Raw genomic sequence first — 16238 nt, forward strand, 5'->3', positions numbered from 1 at the left:
CACTGAATCATTTCTGAGCATGCACAGAAGCTCAAGGTTAGGCACCTAAGGAATTTTATTTCTTTAGGGGCCTACTGTGACCACGGACAGATTGAAACATTTTGAAGCGTTCGAAAATGTAGCAGTACCAGGCGCAGACAGACGTGGAGACTAAGGAATGTACTCTTCTCAGCTAGGTTGGGAGTGTACTCTCCCATCACAAGGTTGGCAGGGTTGCCTGGCCCTGCAACTCTGCTCTGTTCCCCATTGCTGGGCCCAGGTTGCCACCTGAGGTTAAGCTGACAGCTCACTCCCAATCTCCATATACACTGACAGCCTGGTCCTGGAGGGGTGTGGGCAGGTTGTATTTGCCTGGGGCTGTATACTGACTTTCCTTCCTCCCCCTTGTAGGATGTGGTGGAGAGTGAAGTACTGAAGGATGAGAGACCTCCCTCCCCCAATAAGTGCTATGGCTTACTAGAACACGTTACATGTGATACTACAGAGAAGTTCCTGTTTCATCCAGGAATATTTCTGTAGCACTTGGGCCACTGTTGTAGGTCTACAAGGAGTGTTCACACTTGTCTCCTTAACTTCTGTAGGACTTCAGGGGCATTTGTAGCAGTACAGATGCAATGTACATCCATGGCCTGAGTTTTGGGGTGATTTGAAGTGGAGTTATCTGAAAAACTTCCTGCAACTTAATTGTCTAAACTCCATTTAGATCTTAGGCGTCTAGCTCAGGGTTTGTCAACCAGGGCTGCACATACCCCCAAGGGTACTTGGGAAGGCCCTACGGGGTATGCGCAGGCGATGACAAAGTATCACACCCACAACTCTGTGCCGCCACCTCCCAGGAGCAGGGGTGGGGTGGGGCGGGGCAAGGATAGTGGTGCCCTTTTGTGGGCTTTACAGGCTCTGACTGTGCTTCCCACCTCCCCTGCTGCTCTATGTCTGGCCTCCGGGGGTTCACTTGTTAAAAAAGGGTTGAAAACCCCTTTTCTAGCTAACTGAGTTATACCTGGCCTTCAGGTGGTTAGAATCCTGAGTGTCACTGAAAGTCAGCATCCTGAGAGTTGTATAAGCACTTTTCAAAATTTTACCCTTTGAATATTGTATTTTGTATAGAATCCCAATACTTTAGTCCTAATACTGCTCTTGGAAAAGAATCATCCAAAGAGCTGAATTTAAAATGAAGGGAAGAAACTTAATTTTGCATGCTCATCAGTTACTGTATTTACTCAAATCTAAGATGATTTGGTATGAAGATGATTTCCCAGTAATCAGTCTATACATAAAACATTTATAAATCTGTTATAATTTTGTATGTATAGAATTTAATTACTGGGGGGCTGTCTTTAATTCATCCCCCTACTGTTACACAGGGGCAGGTGGTATAGGAAGGTCGTGCAGCTTGTCCCCCTCTCGTGCCTGCCCCTGCTACCTCTGCCCCCTGCCTGCCTCCCTCCCACCTGCAGCCTCAGTCCCCCTTCCTTTTCTTCCTCTGCTCCCCCTCTTACCCCTCCCTCCCAGCATCTGCTACCCCACTTCCCCCTTGCCTCAGCCTCTGCTCTCAACCTTCCACCTCCCCTTTCCCTTGCTCTTCACCAGCAAGCTCCATTTTTGTTCTAGCCTGGGCACTGAATACGGCCCCAGCCCAGCTCCCATAGCAGCCTTGCAGGGCTGCATGCCACTGCAATGAGGCCAGGCTGGGGCCATGCTCAGTGCCCCAGGCTGCACAGTGGACGGAGCATACTGGTGTGGAGCATGGGTAAATGGGGGAGGGGGAGGCTGTGTAGGGAGGGGAGATGGAAGAAAGAGGCTGCGAAGGTGGAGCGCAGATGGGCTGGGAGAGGGGGGCCAGCAGTAGCTAAAGCCCCATCCCTGGGTAGAGGCTGGAGGCAGAGCTGCAGCTGCTGCCTTTTCCCCACCCGCCACCAAACACTCTTCTGTTTGACTCTTAAGATGGGGGGCTTTTCCCTCTATGTTAAATGTCTTAGAATCAAGGCAAGATGGTACATGTCAGTTGGTAATTGAAAGTAATACACGTTTTTAAGAGGTACTGGTGTCTAAGTATATTACCTAAAAATTCTTATTCCAAATGCAGTTTTGCAAGCATGAATATTAAATAAGTTTAAATGAGTTACAGTTCTAATATGCTGGCAAAATCTGTTTCCTTTGCTCTTATCAAACATCAGGTTTCCTTCTTTTTTCTCATTAAACTGCCTACTAAAAGATGCGTAAGTTAACTTGAAGTGTTGGTTTTAGAGATTTAGAGGTTTTTATTTTCTCTGCTTTCACAATTCAGTTTGTAATATCTTGGGGGCACTTAAGTATATTATACATTATAATTGCAATAGATTGTGGAAATTTTAATGAGAATTTTGTTTCGTAAAACTGGTTTGATTTTTAACTCTTATCATGCACATATTTAAAAAATACTGTTCTATACGGTACGCCTCTGCAACATGGGGCTCCAGGTTAGAGCGTTAGGTTTGTGTTGCATTGAAGTTGATGTTATCCTTATGTAGAGTTTAGATTATGGCTGTATGGGAGTTTGGATAGGGATGTCTTGGGTAAGGGGGTTGGGCTAAATGACCTCTGGAGGTCCCTTCCAACCCTACTTATTCTGTGAGGATGGAGTAAAGACAAATGGTCATTAAACTTCCTTAGTGCATTGTTTCTTTCATCCTAGAGCATCTTTGCAGATATGGAGAAGTAGGACCACATCCAGAGTTACAATTCACTTCTTCCAAGGCTCCACTAAGCTAAACTTTACTATGCCTTTTCATACAGTGTCCAGCTGTTTAGTCAGTGGTCATTCTGTAGCCAGTTGAACTAACTTGTTAACACCAGCCACACCAAATTACAAAGTAATAAAAGCTATCATCTTATTTATTTATTTGGTTACTCATTTGTTTTTAGATTTAGATGCCACCTTGTCCAAAGAAGAATAATTCAAATATTTGCTGATTGTGTAGTGTCACCTATATAAACTAAGGAGCTTAACTTTAGATTGGGGGTGGACAAAATACAACCCATGAGCTGAAACTGGCCTCAGGAGAGGCTTTGTTTGGCCCCCAGCGGGTCCCTTAGACCCACCCAACCCAAGCACCATCTGGCGGTGGTATGTCCTGCCACCTCCTGGGCAGGCAGCGGGGCTGGGGTGGCTCCACAACTGGACTGCTCCTTCTGGCTGCCACTCCTCTGGCCCCAGCCCTGTGGTACCAACAAGGATTCATGTATATAGCACTGCCCTGCCTTTGCCTGCTCCAGACTCACTGGAGCATCAATGGCAGCATGGGGCAGAAACTGTTGCTCAGCATGGGGGAAAAGCGGCTCCTCCCCCTCACTGCTGCTGGGCTCTTCCTGCTGCAGCCACCTGGAGCCCACACTGGACTGCCCTGCATCTCCGCCACCTATGGGCTGCCCAGCAGGACAGCAGTGACAGCACAGAGCAGCGGGAGGGCAGCCTAGGCATAGGCTCTGGGCAGCTGCAGCAGGAAGAGCCCAGCATCAGCGAGGGGGAGGGGCCACTCTTCCCCTGTGCTGAGCAACAACTTCTGTCCTGTGCTGCCACTGCTGCTGCTGTTCAGCCTCGGCAGGTGAGTCCGGAGCAGACACAGGTTGGGTTGGCACTGAGCACACGGGTTCCCACTAGTACTGCGGGACTGGTGCCAGCGGCACTGCCTGAGCTGCCTAGAAAGGCAGTCCAGCTGTGGAACCACCTCAGCCCTGCTGCGTTTCTAAGGGGCGGCGTGGGGTTGGGGCTGTGCTCGCAGGTTCCAGCTGATCTGCTCCAACAGGGGTGAGTCCAGAACGGGTGCCAGGCAGAGTTGAGAATGTGTGCTGTCGATGGTGATGGAGAGGTGCCACAGGGTACGTGGGTTCCAGGCTGTTGCAGGGCAGGAGTGAAGATGGGTGACCAGCTCGGGGGAGGGGGTGGATGCAAGGGTCCCATGCATACCCCACAAACCCCACAACCATACCTTTCCTCACACACAATCACAGACCCCACATACACCCCCCCCACCCCTTTTTCATGTGCACCCTCCACACATGCACACACCCATGTGCCTCTGGGGGGAGCCCCACTCACTGCTATGCACACCACCTTCTCCTTCCACACACCCCACAGCCCCCCACAAAACCCTTACCCACCCACATTCAAACACCCCTGCCACAAACCCCATACCCACCCATCCACACTCCCCCCTCTCAGTTCATACAACACTGCAGGAGCATTTGCACATAATTCTGATAATTGAAATGATCTTACCTTGGACACCAGGCTTGTGTCATTTTCCATTACACTTCTGTAGCATGCTCAGGCAATCTGCCTGGTGTCAGAGGTCCCCTAGTGGTAGGACTTGTCTGCCTTCAACCCTGGTTTGAACCTTCCCTCCTGTTTCTCTCCTGCCACAACTTGATCTTGAAGCATTTTTAACTGGGGAGGCGGATGGCAGAGACTGGGTAGACTCTTCTTGATATCTTCATCTGGTGCACTGTTCTTTGGGCTTTTCTGCCCAAATGCTATGAGGTGAGCCCCACCTTTAAGGCAGCTCCAGTTAAGCATTAAGGGCAAAAATTGTAATTCCTTGTAATTCTTGTAAGTGTTGCCCATTATCATCTTCTGGAGGACCATTGCCTCAATACACAGTCTGGCCTTCTCAGGTTTACAAGCCTTTGTTGGGGTTTCAGCCCCGTTCTGTTGCTGGGCTCCTTTTTAGCTTAGGCCCACATCACTGGGTCCTGGCATATGAGTGCCAGTCTTTTCGACTTCTGAGTCCCTGACCTTTGTTTTGCCCTCTCTTGGGCTATGGCCTCTGGCCTTCTTGGCCCCCAGCCATCTCTGGCTTAAACCATGCCCTGGCAGGATGCTAAACCTAGATGCACTCTGTTGGTGCCCCACTGTGGCCTCTGCATTCACCCCTTTCAACCACACCCAGGCAACAAGTAATCTTAACATAAAAGTCAGTTGCAGCCTTAACAAAAACTGCTTCCCACCTGGGATTTAGTACATCCAAAAGAAACAGATAAAACAAAAGTCCTCTCTCTGCCTGAGAGAGCCTCACAGAAGGGCGGGAGCCACCCTTGTCTATGATGCAACTTGAGCTCTCCGCATCTGGGTCATTGTCTTCTAGTGTCTAATAAAAATGCTTCCCAGTTTCTGCCGCTCCTAGTAGACACCTTCCCTCATCACCAGCCGGGTTTCTCTCTTTCACATGCTCTCGATCTTACTCTTCCTCTCACTCCCTTTCTCTCTCTCTCATCAAAATAACAGGGCTAGGGAATACCCTGTTACAGCTTCCTTTCAAACCAAATCTGATGTCTTTGTAAATTTAAAACAAATGTCTCTCTTAATCTCCATTCTCAGTATTTCCTGTTACCTGCCAAAGTGTGCCTATCTGATAAATGTAGATTCAGCTTAGTCTTAACCACATTGTTTCTCTAAAACTGGCCTTAATCTGTTGACACTGATTCTTCCCAGGACCAACAATAAGTTATATACTCTAACATTTACTCAGATCAGCAGGATCTCCTTTCTTTCAGATTGGTATAACATTTGCCTTCAGTCAGCCCTCTTGTATCTGCTTCATTTTCTCATACCTTCTTATTCTTTTGCTTCTTACGCTTTGAATGGCACCTGTCTCATCAGTTTTCAACACCTCAGCTGTGATATGGTCAGTTCTTGAAGTTTTCCCACTTTTTTTTAACTTTCAGTGCTCTTTTTATATCTTCACTACTGGTACCCATTCTGCCTTGTCCATATACCATATTTATTTGAATTCAAGATGAGAATTTTTCTCCCAATCAGCATGATACACGTACCTCATCTTGGATTCGAGTACCAGCCTTGTGCAAGTGGCAGCTCAGCTCTGGCTTTGGCCCTGACCCCAGGGCCAAAGCCAGAGCTGAGCTGCTACCTGCCTCAGACTAGATTGGCTTGTTTGCTGGGGGAGGAGGCATGTGGCTGGTGGGAGTGCAGGGGCCTGTACCTGCAGCTGCCCCCCCCCCATGTCCCCTGTGCCTGTCTGCCTGTCTGCCCCCAGATACCTCCCTCCCCCACACCATGCTTTCCTCCCCCAAGATACCTCCTTCCCCTTTACCCTCTGCTCTGATCCCTCCAGCCCCACACTGGTCCAGCCAGGAGCTGCTGCCGCTTCTCCCTGGTCAAGCTGGGCTGGGGCTGGGCTGGACCAGAGTTGCTGCTGACTGCCCTGGAGAAGCATAGTTGCAGCAGAAGGTAAGTGAGTGCAGTGGGGGAAATAAGTGTAGTAGGTGGGCAGGCAGGTACAGGCATGGGAGGACAAGAGGTGGGAGTCTGACCCCTCACCCCTTGCCACTGCTTTTTCCCCTGCAGCAGTGAGGGGTGGGACAAATTTAATATGATCTTCCACTAATTAGCTTCTATATGTGGAAAATTACAATACATTTATAATTTTCAACGTATAGAATCTACTAGGTGGGTGTTGTCTTACATTTGGAGTTGTCTTGGATTCGGATAGATACAATACTTCATCATCTAGACACAAGCATTCTAGAACTGCAGGATTTAGCTCTTTGTCTAAATGCTTCCTTCATACTTTTGCCACCTTTTAGAATTTTTTTTCATTTCCCTAGCAGTCTTTCTACTGTATAATTGGCTTATTTCTATTTCTGTACAACTAACATGTTTGTTTTTTTCATGCCTCCTTTTTGAGCCTCTTCTTTCCAAATGTTTGCTTTTCCAATCTCTGTGGAATCTTCACTTCTCTTTATAATGCTTTGACTTCTGCTTGCCCAGCAGTCTTAGTTTCTCTACACTTTTCCTCTAAGATTCTTCTTTAATTGCTAATCCAGCTGTTCCTTACTTGTTTTCCAACTTCCTCTTCACTTCCTGGAATATTTCTAATGTGCTCTGTAGTGATATTTCTTCATCATCAAAATTACATGGCTTGAAACTCCATCCCAAAACTACTGTGTGTGCCTCCCTCTGAGTCATCCTTTAGTTTATCCAAATCAATTTTTGCTGTTGTTACTCCCATCTTTTTCTTGGACTTTAATTTTCCCATAATAGTTCACAATCAGTACTACACTTCTCACTCTTATAGATTCTTACATTCAACGGTAACTGTCTACGCCTTTTACTGATGGTAATTTGGTCAGTCTGATTTTTGATTTCACCATCTCGTGAATTGCATGTAATCTTGTGCCATGTCTTTATGTGAGAACCAAATATTGCCAGTAATCAGACTGTAGTTCACAGAAAGGTTTGACTTGTCTTTTGCCAACCTGATGCTGTAGTATCTAGAACTATTCACTCATTTACCATGTTCACTTTCTACTTTTGCATTCATATCTCTCAGTATCAAAATTCTGTCATGACCCAGAATCTCCATTTACACTGCAATTCAAATGTTAATAAAAATCTGTTCCTTTTAATCTTCTTTCTTCTGCTGGTGTTTATAAGTATATCACAATTAGGCGTTGTTTTATCTAAGGCAATACTAAGTGTTGTAACATTTACCTCAATGAAGATTTTGTAAGCAGATTATTATGTAGTCCAGTGGCATAGCAAACCTGTATTGGGTGTTCGAAGTGGGCCCTGTCCAATTCAGCTTCAGCCCGAATCAGGGACAGTGATTTGATTTGTTGATTTGGATCGCTGTCCCTGATTTCAATTCAGCTGAATCCGAATCTGAAGATACAATGCTGAGTCAGAGAATCAGTTATTCAGACATAGCTGAACACAGTGATTCAGACACAGCTTTAAAGGTTTTTCTACATACCTTGAGGTAGCAGGTGCAGCTTGTGATTGCTGTGATGCTGGAGTGTATGGAGCATCCCACAGGAGTGTGAGGGGCCACTCTTGTGCTTGGTGGTGAACCTGGAAATGGACCAGAAGTAACTTCCAGTCCACTTCCAGGTCTGAAAGGGAATGCGCTGGAGGGCCCCCTGCACACCCCCCCCCCAACCTCCAGTTGCTGAGCTGGGGAGGGGGCCCATTGTGCTTCTTGGTGGACTCGGAAGTGGAACCAGAAATACTTCTTGTCCACTTCCAGGTCTGCTGCCAGGGGAGCCTCCTGCACGCCTGTGGGATGCTCAGTGCACCCCAACATTGCAGCATTCACAAGCTCCTGCTGCCTAGAGATATGCAGGAAAACATTTAAAGCTGTCTCCATGTCCAAATCTTTCTGAATCTCTCCAAAATTGATTCGGAGGGTTCCGATTCAATTTGGAGAGATTAAAGGGTCCTCTGATTTGATTCAGATTCAGGGATTCATCCACCAAATCGAGCTGAATCTCCGCTGACAGAAGCTTCTCACAGCCCTAGTCTCTATGCTTTGCTTGTTTGCTTGAACATCTGGAGTGTAAGAAGTGGTTATTTCTGTGATTTCTCTGCTTTGCTGTCAGTGTGTCTGTTGAATGACAGCAAAGGAGACTTGCAACTTCCTTCACTGTCCTGTTTCTAGCCATGTCTACACTAGACCAGGGTTCACAAACACAATACATGTAATATATTTAGAAATTATGAATTAAGAGTACATCCATGACATTTTCCATTTCTTAAACCTGATAGGTCTGGGTCAAACCCTTTTGGAACTGTTTCTGCCTAATCATTCACTATACTTTCCCTGTTGTCTTAATTGAAAGTACATTTTGCATAGATCCAAAACAATTATTAATCTAATATTAATGTTCCAAAGTCTGTCACAAGCCCCATAAACTATCCTGATCCCAAAACTCAGATTCCTGGCACGGTCATTGTGTGCAATAATTGTACACAGATTTCTTTTCTTCAGAGAAGTGTTTCTGAAGTGTAACTAATATTTGTAAGCTCATTGACTTCCTCAGAAGAAAGGTAGTATAGAAAGGTGCAAATCCTAGCCTTCAGAGTATAATTGATAAAGAATAGATTCATTAGAAAAAGGGACCAAGGTAAATCACATATTTGCTTAGACTCAGTAGTGCTTTTCATCTTCAGAACAGCTTTACAAACCTTACTTAAAACCATGTGAATCAAAATACATGCTGGTGCCTATAAAACTGAATATCCTGCCCAATAAACTAAAAGGTTTATTTGGTAGGAGGAATTTCTGCTTCCTGAATAGAATGAGAAAAAATGTAATTTTGAGCAACAGTATTGTTTTTTCTACACACTGAGCATTTTAATGTGTGATTTTAAATAAGTTTAGTTTAATTGATAAAAGAGTAGTCGCGCAACTATTTGTATGTTGATTGTACAACCGTCTTACTGTTGTCTATATGGAACAGATTAAATCAAAATGATCCATGTGTAAAAACTTTTTCTATACAGAAGCTTGCACAACTGAGCAGTGAATGTATAGCTACTTCCATTTTAACCCCAACTTTATTACTAGCTAGACACATCCCAAGATTTTGGGTCTTGTAGGCTTCCCATTTCTAAACATTGAGGTCAGAAACAACATTGGCAATACTGATTTGAACAGAGACACTAACACACCACTTCAAATCAGTTTCAGGTTACTTTGAGCTATCAAGCACTGGAAGCACATTTTCAGCTGAAAGTCAGTACTGACCTTGCTTTTTTGTAATGTGAAAGTCAAGGTTGTAAAATGTAATGGCTTTTTAGGTGCAACAGTCTACTCTCTTTGACTTCAGATTACTAGATAGCATGAGATGAACACAATTTTTAAATCTGAAAGTATTTTTATCTGGACCACTAGTCTGTATGTTGAAAGAGGCCAGTGGTATATTGTTGGGGAGTCAGAATAGCAGGTGTCTCGGAACTGTAATACAATGCTTTTGCTCAAAGTTGTAGATTCATGCTGGTAAAGACCAAGGCAGGTTGTGAGGAACCACATGGGGATCTGGCACTATTGACCAAATGGGCAACTGAAGGGCAGATGAAATTCAGTATAGATAAGGGTAAACTGATGCCCGTAGGCAAAAATAATCCTAAGTATACCTACGTTATAATGGGTTCTATATTAGTTGTTGCCACACAGGAAAGAGATCTTGGAGTCATTTTGGACAGTTTGCTAAAAACATCAGCTCAGTGCTCAACAGCCATCAATAAGGCAAGCAAAATGTTAGGATTTATCCAGAGGAGAATTGTAAACAAAACAGAAAATAATGTAATGCCATTTTATAAATTCATGGTGCATCCACACCTTGAATACTTCATTCTGTTTTGGTTCCCACAAATTTCAAAAAATGATAGACCATATTTACTCAAATAAAAAAAAGTCCCTTATTATTAGCCAACCTCTCAGTAATTGGATTCTGTATATTGAAAATGTATACACTCGTTATAATTTTTCAGGTATAGAATCTAATGATTGGAGATTTGCCTTGAATTTGTCCTCTTCCCACTGCTACAGCAGGGTAAATTTAAATCTGGGGGGCAGGTAGCCCTTTTGTTTGTTGCTTTTCCCCACCTTTTTCCCCTGGCAGCCCCTTTTCCCCATTCTTACTGTCAGACTCTGCTCTCCCTGAGCACATGGAAGTGAGGAACAAATTTGAAAAAACTGACCTTGAATTAAATGTAGCTGTAGTAATTTGCATATACTACTCATACATTTAATGCATCCCAGAATTAATACATATTACTTTTTTTTTTTAAACTGCTGTAAGTTTTAGCACAGATACACTATAAACACATTTTTGAGCAGCACTGGTACCTACTTAGAGAAAGTACAAACATATTTTTCACAAAAAAAAAATGTACGTATGCACACACACATACCTGTCTCATGACTAACATAGTTCACTTGACAGTCCAAAACACACATCTACATTTACACCGTGATCATCCCCATTACAGTAAATGTACCATACACCTACACACATGTGCTTGTGTGCGAGAGAGTTTAGAGAAAATACAGACTGTGCATGACATTAGTCCAAAGCCAAATGCTTGTGATTTACCCCACGGTTCATTGACTCTGGTGGGGACCAGCCCAACAGCATTTCAAGCCATGGTGACCTCACAGCTCAGCACTGCTCAGTATATGTGTGTATTCCAGTTACCTCCTGCAAAGGATCCATGTGCTAATTAGCCCCTGACTAACAGCTGAAACTAGGGTTCTTTACATGAGACCTGGTCCAGCTTTACCTCATGGAAGGTGGGATCACACTAATTATGTGTGCCAGGCTGAGAGAGGTGCTGACAGAGGGATTCTAGGTGGACTATTTGGGGCCCCATTTCATGATGTTTTCATGGCATTTAAGGCTGATGAAGAAACAGGAATTATTGGAAATGGGAAAGAAAGGAACAGTTCAGCTGTGGGAGTGACAAGGAAGTCAGAGTGTATGCAGTGTAATGGCTCACCATGACTTGAAAAAGAATTGGTGGTGAGGGGGATTGTGCTTAATGGGCAGTACCATATGTCTTATTCAGATCTGCTGCACTAAACAATCCTTGTGGTAGGTCCCATCAGCATCTTAGTACCTTTTTGGCTAGGGTCAAACTGAGCAGTGGTGGGAGGCCCCAGTGTTCTTGATCTCTGTGGGCATAAGCTGAGCATTCTGGTCTACGTGGACAACTTGGTCCTCCTTGTTGGTGATGCCAAGTCACTGCAGAGTATGTTGAATGTCAGCTCCAAGGTGGTCGAGTGGATGGGACTCCACTTCAACACCATCAACTGCACCTCCCTGCACTTTGACTGCAGGAAGAAAAACATTGTCCTGGACTCCATCATCACCATCCAAGGAAGGCAGATGAGGTGCCTGAGACACAGAGAGAGCTGAGTCAACCTGGGGACTCCCACTGGAGACCGGGTGAAGCAGACATTGGAGGAGACCATTTGTAGGATTGTGCAGGATGTCCACAAGCTGGACTCGTCTCTCTTGGCCCCCGACAGAAGATAAATGTGGTAAAAACACTTTCTTCATCTCCTGCATCACGTTTGTCCTGAGGAGCTCAGCAGCTCCCAAGATCCCCGTCAAGAAGGTAGACACCGAGATACAGCAGCTACTGAAGAGAAGTGGCTGTACCTACAGGTGTGGGCCAACAACAAGGTCCTGTATGTCTCATACCAGTAGGGTGGTGCTAATTTGCCCCACATGGGTGTCCTCTGCAACATCGTGGTTGGTCATTCATGTCTTCCACCTCCTGACCTGCCCAGACAAGACGATGAACAGCATTATCACCAGCACCCTGATGGAGACTGCCCACAAGAGGATCGCAAGGCAGGTCACCCAGTGCGACCTGGCTACCTTCCTGAGCAGCTTACTGGAAGAAGAATTCAACCGAGACAGTGGGGACTTTGTCTCGCTGTGGAGTTGAGCCTCCAACACCATGTACCATCTCGAAAAGCGCATCAGCTGCAACTGGACTTGGACACACGAGCACCCGGAGCTGGAAATCTCACTGTTCCCAGCCCCTAATACCAGCCGCATTGCCGTGACCCTCCTAGAGAGGTTCCTGAAGGATGTCATCTGAGCAAACTATGCTGGCAACCTGAGGGTAAAACCTGACAAGAGCAATGTCTTCAAGTTCACCTCAAACGTGACACAAGCAACATTTCATGGCCAGCAGGAGCTTCATGCGGTTTGTTGACTGGCACTTCATCCAGCACACAGGTACTACAACAGGAGGTGCTGATGCTATGGCTACGACACTCTCCCCCATATACTGTATGCAAGCCGCACTCCAGAGCGTGACAGCTGTGCTACAATAAGGACCAAGTCTGTCAACTACAACATTCCTGGCTGTAAGAGCCAGCTGTGCCTGGACATCGTTGTGACCAATGAAGACCACAAGAGCATTGTGATGGTAGATGTCACCACCCTGTTCTCGGCAAGCTTTGTTTGAGGCATGAAAACAAGAGGAATACCAGCTGCTTGGGATGCAAGCATGACAGTTGAGGTGCTAATAGGCGGGATGCTTAGGGCATGTGACCTCAGCATTGAGAGTGTCCTGTGCACCTGCCATGTATCCTGCCAGTACGCCAAGCTGATGCAGAGCCGCAGTGGTTGAAGGACATCTGTTTAAAACACGTGGATAGCACCAGTATGTGGACCCCACAAGACTGCTGGCTGGAAGCTACACAGAGGGAACCACCTAACCCTCCCCTCCCACTCCCACCTCCCCCGACCCACTCCCCTGCGGCACTGAATTTCCTCCAAGGACTTTTAATTCTGGACTCTTCCCCACCCCAGCAATTGTATCCTGCTTGTTATTTGTAACTGTATGTCTTTTCTGAACCTTCTTCCTATTACAATGTGATGTTGTGCAGGGTCTCCTCTATATTCTCTGCCCCCTCCCTCCCCTTCTCCATTGCCCTTCTCCACCCCGAGTTTAGTTGGCTGCACGTTTCATACGTAACTTAAGTTGTATTCCCATCCCTACCCTCATCCTCTACTATGTAGCCAACTGCTTGGGTTTTTCTGTATTTCCTTGTGCTTTGAACTTGGTCATTTTGAATTTTGATATTTTGTAATAAATTAAACTTTTGGCACCAAGAGGAGGATGTCAGGGCTGGTTCTGGCCCTCTTGGTGCTAGCCTGGTATTGCAGTACCTTCAGTCCTGGTTCCAATTCCCTGCAGAAGGAACACCTGCCTGGTTTGGATTGTTTTTTTTAAGGGCCACATACAAAAGGTTCACATCAGCATATTTGCCCAATGTGTGTCATGCATTTTATAGTCATGGTCAGTGTTGACTGCATTTAATCAACTTCACAGGAGCACATCCTGCTTTTGGCAGCAGTTTCATGATGGGCAATGTATTTAGGGAGACTTCCTTGTATGCAATTATAAGGCAAGGGCATTTTTCCCCCCTTGCCAACTGGGAGGGAAAACCTCATCTTGTAATCAAATAAATATGGTAGGTGAACTAGAGAAGATACAAAAAAAGGGCAACTAGGATGAATAGTTGTGTGGAGGGGATTCCATATGAGGAGAGACTAAAAAGGCTAGGCCTGTTCAGTTTAGAAGAGAGACACTTGAGGAGACATAAAGACTTACAAAATACTAAATGGTGAAGAGAAAGTAAATAGGGATTTCTTTTTCACACAGCTTGTAATTAAAGGTTAGAACTCATTGCCACAATATGTTGTGAAAGCTGACACTTCAGAAGGCATATTCAAAAACATTGGACAAATTCTTGGAGGAAAGGTATATCAGTAGCTATTGAGCATGGGAGTTAGCGGTACAGCCTCTGAATCAGAACTTCCTAGACTAATATGTACTGGAGGCTGCAAGTGGGAGAGAAACTATGGGAAAAATCCTGGTCATACCCTGTTCACTCTCCTTTTCAGCATCTACTGTCTGTCACTGTGACATGGGATACTCTGGAAGATGGACCTACAGTCTGACCCAGTACAGGCACCCCCTGCTTAGCGCTTATAATTGGTTCCTGAAAAACTGAGCATTAAGTGAAACTAAACGTTAAGCTAAACCACCTTCCATTTTCACTTTTCTAAAGCCACCAAAAACACTTCCTGAAGTCACCCAAATCACCAGAATCAGGGCTGTCAGAATTAGTGTCAGTTTCAATGCCAGCTGTACGATGCTTTGTGAACATTATAATGAAACTCACTGAGTGCTAAGTGGAATTGGGTATCAATGCAAAATGAGCTTTTATAGCAAAATAGCATTAAGCGGGGGTTGCTTGTAAATGGCAGTTTTTATATTCTTACATATAGCTAATAGCAACTGCAACTTGTCACTACAGTTTCAATCTTTTCAAAGAGACTTGAGTTGAGGTAGAAGTTTGCCATTTTAGGGCATCTCTTCAGTGTTTATCTTTTTAAACATGAGCATGATTAAAGGACAAAGTCTATGACATGGTTCTAAGATTTTCTTTTTTTGTCAGCAATGAAATTTGCAAATTTACCTTCATCACTGTCTGAAAGTGAAGTGCCATAAAGGCAAGATTGTATTGAAAAATTAAATTCAGGACAGTCTTTTTTCTTTCCACACATCTTTAAAACTGATCACAAAAATCTGTTCCTTGAATGTCTCAATCTCTTCTTAAAAGGGAACCAGCTAGCTCAAAGTGAATATATGCAGCACAAAACCTGTTCTCCAGAAGATTTATCTTCATGTTCACACTTCTGTTCCTGTTTGTTCCAAAGCAGTAGAGACAGACAGACCTGTGTCTGATTTTTAACAGTTCAAAGATATTCAAGTAAAAGGTAATAACCCTTACTTTGTCAAAGTCTCCAGCATGGATGTTTGGAGGCATTATATTGCCAAGTAAAGATACAGTTCCTTCTTCAAGGATGTTATAATTTAGATAAATGTAACATACAATAATGTTCTCAAGAGAATAGGGGTTTCAACTTCAGTACCATGGTATCTGGTTTAGTTAATTACATTTTGTGTTCCAAAAATTGCTCTTATCATTTAGCTGGCAGTAATAATCTTCATTTCTTGTGCAAAAACTGTTTCCATTGTTTTATTCTGTGGCTGTATTTCAAGAGTGTGTAAAGTAAACCCTGTATATTTTCATCCATTTCTGAGCCTGATTGTGCAAAGCCTTGATGTGTTTAATCCTGACCAGTGAGAGTAGCCACATGGCAATAGTTTGTAGAGCAGATCTTAAATTTTTAAGGTACATTGAATTCCTATATGGTGGAATTCCCAGATGTTTTGATATGCTTTGTAATGTTTTTTCATTACTTCAGTATTAGCATTTTTTTCCACACTGGCATGTAGTCCCAGTTTCTCTGCTGTTACGATTAAACTTGTAAAGTATAGGAGAATGAATTATACTTATCTTTGGTATCCCTTCATTTATAATAATCTAGAGACAAATTTTATATGTATTATTAACACTACCTTTCTCTACCTGTGAAAAGAATACTACTACTAGTTCAAAAAAAGAATAGTTTACAGATCTGGTTGGTGTGGATGGTGAGCCTTTGCTGCACTGGGAGGACAGAAAGAAGTGTTCATTAAAGCAGCTATAGTACATCAAACAACTTAGCTTTTATTTCTTATGAGTAAAGATTGTACCAGTAGTTAGTCTGTAAGATGCAGTCATAGCAAGTGTGAATGAAAGAGAGAGATTCTTTTTAAGGGATATTCTTATCCATTTTAAAGCATTTTAAAGTAATGGATGTAAAACAAATAGTGTTAAATCATCACCCTTTAGAAATACAGTATAATTTTTTATTCTGTTTTCAGTTTTGGAAGGATATTGTTGAGGATAACGAAGTACGTGACCTCATTTCTGACAGAAACAAATCTCAAGGTGAGACATCTTGAATAAACTGATTAGATGAGTTTTAGTAAATATGGAAAAAGAATGTCTCAAGTTAATGCTTTTTTTTTTTTTTGGTAG

The 16238-nt window shown here is 44.1% G+C and overlaps 1 protein-coding gene across 3 annotated transcripts in view; it reads left to right on the forward strand.

Moving 5' to 3' along the window:
• ARID2 (AT-rich interaction domain 2) overlaps positions 1-16238 on the forward strand; it is a 166117-nt gene that overhangs the window by 92159 nt on the left and 57720 nt on the right. For all 3 annotated transcript variants that reach the window (XM_090042391.1, XM_090042392.1, XM_090042393.1), the window contains one exon: positions 16082-16148. In XM_090042391.1, coding sequence (XP_089898517.1) covers positions 16082-16148 — 67 coding nt within the window. The remainder of the gene's footprint in view (positions 1-16081; positions 16149-16238) is intronic.

This window comes from Crocodylus siamensis, chromosome 4, assembly GCF_052110815.1.
Source record: "Crocodylus siamensis isolate JL-2025a chromosome 4, ASM5211081v1, whole genome shotgun sequence".
Lineage (NCBI taxonomy): Eukaryota > Metazoa > Chordata > Crocodylia > Crocodylidae > Crocodylus > Crocodylus siamensis.